This window comes from Branchiostoma belcheri, unplaced genomic scaffold (genome assembly GCF_001625305.1).
Source record: "Branchiostoma belcheri isolate BF01 breed outbred unplaced genomic scaffold, Haploidv18h27 scaffold7, whole genome shotgun sequence".
NCBI lineage: Eukaryota > Metazoa > Chordata > Leptocardii > Amphioxiformes > Branchiostomatidae > Branchiostoma > Branchiostoma belcheri.
This window is the reverse complement of record NW_017804353.1, coordinates 2,248,953-2,255,788: the sequence shown is the minus strand read 5'-3', so window position 1 is coordinate 2,255,788 and position 6,836 is coordinate 2,248,953. Positions and strand designations below refer to the sequence as shown.

At 42.7% G+C, this 6,836-nt stretch overlaps 2 protein-coding genes across 2 annotated transcripts in view; both read right to left on the bottom strand.

Annotated features, from left to right (window-relative positions):
• The window catches only part of LOC109484331 (C-type lectin domain family 4 member M-like), a 3,420-nt gene extending 2,994 nt beyond the window's left edge, over window positions 1–426 (bottom strand). Inside the window, exon 1 of the mRNA XM_019787585.1 lies at window positions 255–426. Coding sequence (XP_019643144.1) covers window positions 255–426 — 172 coding nt within the window. The remainder of the gene's footprint in view (window positions 1–254) is intronic.
• A 954-nt stretch (window positions 427–1,380) lies between these two features.
• On the bottom strand, window positions 1,381–3,742 carry LOC109484330 (C-type lectin domain family 4 member M-like). Its single transcript, XM_019787584.1, has 4 exons — window positions 3,491–3,742; window positions 2,731–2,926; window positions 1,960–2,218; window positions 1,381–1,480 (listed from the first exon to the last, which is right to left on the bottom strand). The coding sequence occupies exons 1-4, from the start codon at window positions 3,740–3,742 to the stop codon at window positions 1,381–1,383; spliced, it is 807 nt and encodes a 268-aa protein (XP_019643143.1).
• Window positions 3,743–6,836: the final 3,094 nt, after the last annotated feature.

Genomic DNA, 6,836 nt, shown 5'->3' with positions numbered 1-6,836 from the left:
AAGATCCGACGTTAAATTACATTGACTGTCAGAATCCATGATCTGAGACAATTATGCACGTATACATACATGTAAAAACATTAACTAACATATTGAACCGGATATAGAGTTCAGGTCTAGCTAATACTGTCCGAGCGAGACTAAACATTGCCAGCCCCCTGTCGACTGTCCCTTCTGTTCTCGTTTGAGTTCGTATATAGCAGATAAGAATGTTTGGCGCTTCTGATATATTCCTGATCTTTACAGAACCTTACCTGGTTCCTTTGCTAAGTCTGAGGCTCTCGGTTCGAGGTTCAGGCCAGAGGTCCTCTTTCTAGTTGAAACCCTCGACTGAGAGACCGTGCAGGCCTCTTCGTAGTCATTGTTGGCATCCTCGTTGCAGGAGCTGTAGACGTTACAGGCCTCCTTGTAGACGTTTTCTTCCATCGCAGCGCAGGCAGCCGTCTTCTTGCCACCAACTTGTTTACCCGAAATGTAGCGTTTTGAACGTTATCTGTTGTTTTTCACACCCTTAATAATTGTCTGGTTCTTACGTTGGCACTGAAGATTACATGAATTGAATCAACACAGAAAGGCGCGCGAGGGAAGACTCGTCTCCCTTCCATCCATATGCGTACCAAACAGTGACGTCCCAAGCGCCACTCGCACGCTCGCAGTGCAGACCAATTAAGCTCACAACACTTTTTAAATGATTTTTTTTGTTTGCAAAGGTCATGTTTAGCCGGCATATCATCCTTACTATTATGTTATGACGCGCACGCATACAGGGGAGGGGTCGCCTCACCCATGTCCTCAGTGTCAGCAATATTTTATTGACCAAGGGTCGCGGCAGGCTTTTTATCATTCTTTCAGCATGTGTCATGTTTATTTATTTTTTCTCATGTAAGATGAACAATAATGATAACGCTAATAATTCTCTCTTCCATTGTACTTTACCCACGGTTTCATCCTTTCATTATACAATCGGCAACTTGTATACAACTCTTACCAATTCTACGTGTATACATGGATTCCATATACATGTATTGACCGGCCCCTCATATCTTGTCCTCCACAAACCTAGGCCTATATGGTGCTGCACTGGGCAGAACCGCTGAAAAATGAAATCATTCTAGAAGACATTGTTATGAATCGACGATCTTCTGGATGCAAGGCGAACTAACGCTGGACCATTTTAAGTTATTGCATCGGTTATTCTGTTATCATAAAAATTGCCGGGTGAAAATCTGAAACAGTGCAATAATTGTGAACTCTTATGTCATCTCAAGACATTAAAAATTTAAAGCCTTAGTTCCTACGTTAGCAGACTAGCGCCGTGGCCCTGTCCGTGGAATCAAACCTGCCTAAGACTAAAATGTTGGCTGTTTCTACATGTGACGCCTAGGTCACTTCTAAGTCGTCTCCACACCCGGATGTCGAGACCCACGTTTCACGACTGTAGCCTGGGCCGCTTTCCATACATGGGCGTCCGGTTACTTGCCTGGAGCAGATGAATAAAATATTTTTGATTAGCAAAGAGCCGTTCTCAGTATTTTCTATATTCCTGTCTGCTTACTTTATTTCAGCATTATAAATTAGCATTTATGTCTCATTTGCCATTCTTTATTATTGTTCGATGGCTTTACCATACATGTATGTTCCCACGATGTATAAGTACAAATTATTGATTTTGACAAGTCAGTGCTACTAGCTACATACTGATAGTACTTTGAAAAAAACCATAAAGGTTTGTATACTCAGTACTTGTATCTGTCAACTCGACATGTCTGCATTATTCATAAAATATCATATCAGTTTGTAAAATAATACGAACCTGACGGCAGGACTTGACAGATGAAACGGTAGCTGTCGTCACAATTCTCATCATACCAAAAGACCAACGAGGGAGACTTGTACGATCCCCAGTACGAAGCGCAGTGCTGATGCCCCCCATAGTTGTCGGGTTGACCGAACCCCCACCGGTTGTAGCCGGTCCCCAGAGCGGTGCCGTCTATCCACTCCCACTTGCCTTCCTGTCGCTTATCGTGTAAGCCGATCCAAAAGTCGAATTTCTGTTTCATCAGGGAGACGACGAAGGCGTCGATGCCGGCGTCACGGGGCATGGCGAGGGTGCCTCCGTCAGCCCGACAGGTCTCGGTCGATTTGGAGAAGGTCTTCAAGGCTTCAAAGGCTTTGTAGCAGACTTCAAGATGCTTCTTGTAACCGTCTGGACAGGTCGCTAAAACAGGAAATGTCTGGTCTTGAGAGACATGACACTTATATCACATTTACTGTTGAATACACAGTCTCTTCTGTGCAATTCTGTTTTTTTTCACTAATTTTGAAGTGATCGACTTGACCTTTAACAAGGATCAAAATCCAAAGCTTTGAACTGCTAGATTGAAGTAATAACTACTTTCAAGATATTTCAGGTACTTGTCATCGTTGTCCACACTTTCCATGTTGGTTTAGCTCCTTTTGAATTAGTTGGCAGGTTCATACATGCACCTGTTTCTACATCTTAATCATACTTAACACGAAGTCTTTAAGCTAGTTTTTGTTGGACAAATATATTTCTTATTTCCTTGAGTTTTGTGTTAGGAGTTATTAGTAAGTCAATAATTTGTACTTAACCGACAAAGGGAATGATGCATTTGGCAGAAGAATGGAGACGTGACTAATGAATAATAGAATGGAGACGGGCTAATGAATAATAAAACCACTCGTCACCATATAATGAAACCTTCCTACCTGGTAGGCGTATCGGAGTGCGCTTCTTCTCCGGTTTGTCTTGTTTGTTCTTCATGTTGTCCTCCAGCTTCTCCAGACGGTGCAGTATCTTCTCCCTCTCAAGCCCTGACTTGGTCAACTGTGTCACGCTGGCTGCAACGTTGTTCACAGCTTCCTCATTTTCCACGAGCTTTGCCGACACGTCCTCTTTCATTTTCTGTAAATGAATGAATGAATGAATGAATGAATGAATGTTTATTTACGTGTGATTTCAACCATACGTCATCCAGGCCACATGGGCTTATAAGACACCGACAATTATAAAATCATAACAACTCGAAAGGTACAGAGAGTCAGAATCAGATATAACATAAATGATAACTTAATATAGTATATAAGTAAATAAATACAGGAAAGTAAGTAGTACTGGTCACAGTACAGAAATCAAATCAAATGTAACATAGATGTTAATTAATAATGATTTAGGTTCAACCAAAATTGATAATGCATAAAAGTAACAAGAGGTAACTGCAACATGACTGGTATATACACACAACCAATCAAATGTCCTGCTTTACAGCCATGTTTCGCAATGGATGGAAGCAATGAATATAGCTCAGTAAGATTTGCGGTACGTCAATTCGTCATCTTAGTGGTAGTATATCATTTCATAATATTGGATTTTACTGTTAAAATTAGTAACACATCGATTTGAATTCAACAACTCTCCAATATGTCATCCAGGCCATGATATGTTTTACAAAAAGAATTTGCTTCATACCTGCTGGCGATGAATCCACCCAGAGACGTTTGCCTGGATGTCGGCTGTCTTCGTGTCCAGCTTGATGACTGACAGCTTCAGATCCGACAGATCATCAGTTGTCTTCTGGTCGGACTTGTTGAATGCCAGCTTCAGGCCCGACAGATCATCAGTTGTCTTCTGGTCGAGTTTGCTGACTGACAGCTTCAGGTCTTTCAGATCGCCCTTTGTCTGCTGGTCAAGCTTTCGGACTGTCATCTTCAGGTCAGACATCTTCATAGCTGTATAAATGGACGAGAACATCGAATAATGTAGGAAAGAGGACATTTTGTCAGACAATTATAATTAATGAAGGTTCGGTTTTTAATCATTTTCTACTAACAATATTTTAAAACAATACATTGTTCATTTATTTACCCTGAAAGATGGTAACTCCCAGCAGACAGCAAATCAGGACCATTGTCACCACAGCGTAGGTTTTCAACAAGGCGCTGGTCCAGACTCGGGACTGACCAGGGCTGCTCATACCGACCCCTGGGATGTACCCAGCGGTCTCAGCAGAGGCAGGTTCGGGGTCGGCCGCTTGGCGCTTGTCGTTAGGCTTGGATCCAGACGAACCTGAAGAATGTACAACATTCAGTATATCACGTTTCTGCTGCTGGGGTAAACCGTAACAACTAGGACACTATGAAACAGGTTTGAACTGTGATGGCCAACGCAGAAGATTGGACTCACCCAAATTTACGATTACCATTACCATAAAATTGGCCATTAAATTTCAAACTTGTTCTTATAACTACTTTTACCAAAATGACAACACAGATGAACTTCCAAGATAATACTAGAGACACTATACCTGTACCGAATGATTTTAACATGTATGACTTATCATGGCTTCGTGGTGTGGTGAAACATATCATTATGACTTCATCACACTGTGAAGTGGGATAGGTCAATTGTTGGTACGGGGCATGCGGTGAAGCCATTTGCTGCAGGCATTTGCTCCTGAGCAGATGTCGGCCTTTCTAATAAATTATGAATTTTTCTCATAAATCATGCAAATAATATCCTTATTTGTATAAACTACTTCAGTTGATCATATTATCAACCCAAGAGACAGTCTTATCTTTACAATTGCAAAGAAGGACGTATGAAGGCCTAATTTGCAAAATTTACAAAATTTCTACAGTCTCGTTTTAGAACCCTTCCTTCTTACGATATATTGCATTTGTGCAAGGATTGACATAACAGGTGACGATCACAATTTTTTCTCTGTAACCTGCTCAACGTCTGAGTGCGTATGTCGTAGTAAGAATTTTTGGCGCTTCTAATATATTCCTGATCTTTACAGAACCTTACCTGGCAATTTTGATGAGGCTGAGGCTCCCTGTGCGGGGTCCAGGCCGGAGGCCCTCTTTCTAGTTGAAACCTTTGACGGAGAGACCGCGCAGGGTTCCTCGTACTCATTGCTGGCATCCTCGTTACAGGTGCTGTAGACGTTACAGGCCTCCTTGTAGACGTTTTCCTCCATCGCAGCGCAGGCAGCCGTCTTCTCGCCACCAACTTGTTTACCCGAAATATAGCGTTTTAAATGTTCTCTGATATTTTTTACGCCCACAATGATTGTCTGGTACTTACGTTGGGACTGAAGATTACATTGATTGCATGATTCCATAATCAAAAGAGAAAAAAAACGAGAAGAAAGGGACGCAATTTAACTAAGTCCCTTAGATCCATAGGCGTACCAAACAGTGACGCTCGCATCACTCACAGACCAATTAAGCTCGCAACACTTTTTACATGTTTTTTTTGTTGTTGCAAATGTCATGTTTAGCATATCATCCTTACTATCATGTTATGATGCGCACACATACAGGGATCTGATGCGCACACATACAGGGATCTGATGCGCACACATACAGGGATCGCCTCACCCCTGTCCTCAGCAATATTTCATCGACCAACAAAGGCTCTCGGCAGGCCTTTTATCTCTCAGTATGTGTCAACAGACCGCCCCTGTTAACAAACGCACGCGCTCACCTGTCCAGAACAGGCGCGAAAGGTCATCGTCCTGGCGGTCACTCGTGAGGGTGACGAAACCCTCAAAAGGGGTGCGTTACGTCATGGACGGTAACCTTCGTGCCCTGTGACACCTTGGATCGAGCGAGCGTGTTCTTGATTATCCCAGCCTTCTTGGTACTTACGAGAGTCATGAAGCTGTTTCTCTGTCTCAGTTTATTGTCGGCTAGCTTCGTCCCGACCACCTGCCAACTCGCGCGCGTGTTGGACTTGCCGGGCCAGGTGGAGCTGCTCACCGCCAGTTTCCAGGCGCGCGGGCTCATACAAAGGCAGACTTCCCACTTAGTCTTGACAGAAGGTCTTATCCAGCACCAGGCTTCCGAAGTCTTAAGGACAGAGACGAACTGGACGGATATCGTGGTGCCAGCTCAGCCGACTGGTCACGTCAGCCAGCAGTGCAGGGACGACGTCCAACAGTACATGAAAGACCTACTACATGGGGAATTTTACGCCCTCAACAGTAAGTAGAAAACTTGTAAAACCAATCTTCTCAGGTCCCTTCATTGTACACAATACTCTTTACAGGGTAGGGCAATAAATGGTTGGATATTGGCATTTTTACACTGCCTGAAGTCCGTTATAAGTAACTACCAACGTGTATGTACGTAGTCTTGCCGGCATCGTTCGCTAGCCCTATTGTCAAAGCCGTTATAGAAATGACAAACAAAAAAGAGCATTACTGATAGTGTAAAGATTTGTGTTTTAGACTACTAGTTTGAAAGCATGTACTAGATAATTTGGCCCTACAATATACAATGTACCTCACAGAATTGTCGATTTTATAACATTTTCACTATTTTAATGACGCTAGCGTATTTAAGGCACACTATTGCCAGCATCGCAAACATGTGGCCAGGCTGTGTTAATATTTGACTGAAGAGTAAACTACGGGCGCTTTGTAACCAAACATGCGGCATATATCTGTAAGCACAGCCGCCATCCCTCCCAAAGGCGATTGCATCCAGTGCACGGAAAAAAGTTCGACATACGATATTGCACATAATACTATATTACAAAATTAAATGATAAAATGTTTGTACAGTTGCGCACTTTGTAGCATTCTCCCACGGCGGAGCTATCCCTTGGCAAAACGTTAGCCTTGGGGTTTAGGAATAAAACAGGCATATATTTATAAACACTCATGGTGTTCAATTTCTTCCGTGGAAGTACACAGTATTTGTGAAGGCACTTAGTATTTCTAACCAATAGAATAACCCAAGATTCAGTAAGATTTGCCTACTGTATGTGTAGTGTTTTAAATACCAACCCTACATCTCCACAGTGCTGG

Coding starts and splice junctions, on each gene's coding strand:
- LOC109484330 (XM_019787584.1), bottom strand. CDS start 3,742: ATGTCTGACCTGAAGATGACAGTCCGAAAGCTTGACCAGCAGACAAAG. Junction 2,219..2,730: donor CACTCCGATACGCCTACCAG/GTAGGAAGGTTT, acceptor TTCCTGTTTTAG/CGACCTGTCCAGACGGTTAC. Junction 1,481..1,959: donor CTGGGGACCGGCTACAACCG/GTGGGGGTTCGG, acceptor CATCTGCTCCAG/GCAAGTAACCGGACGCCCAT.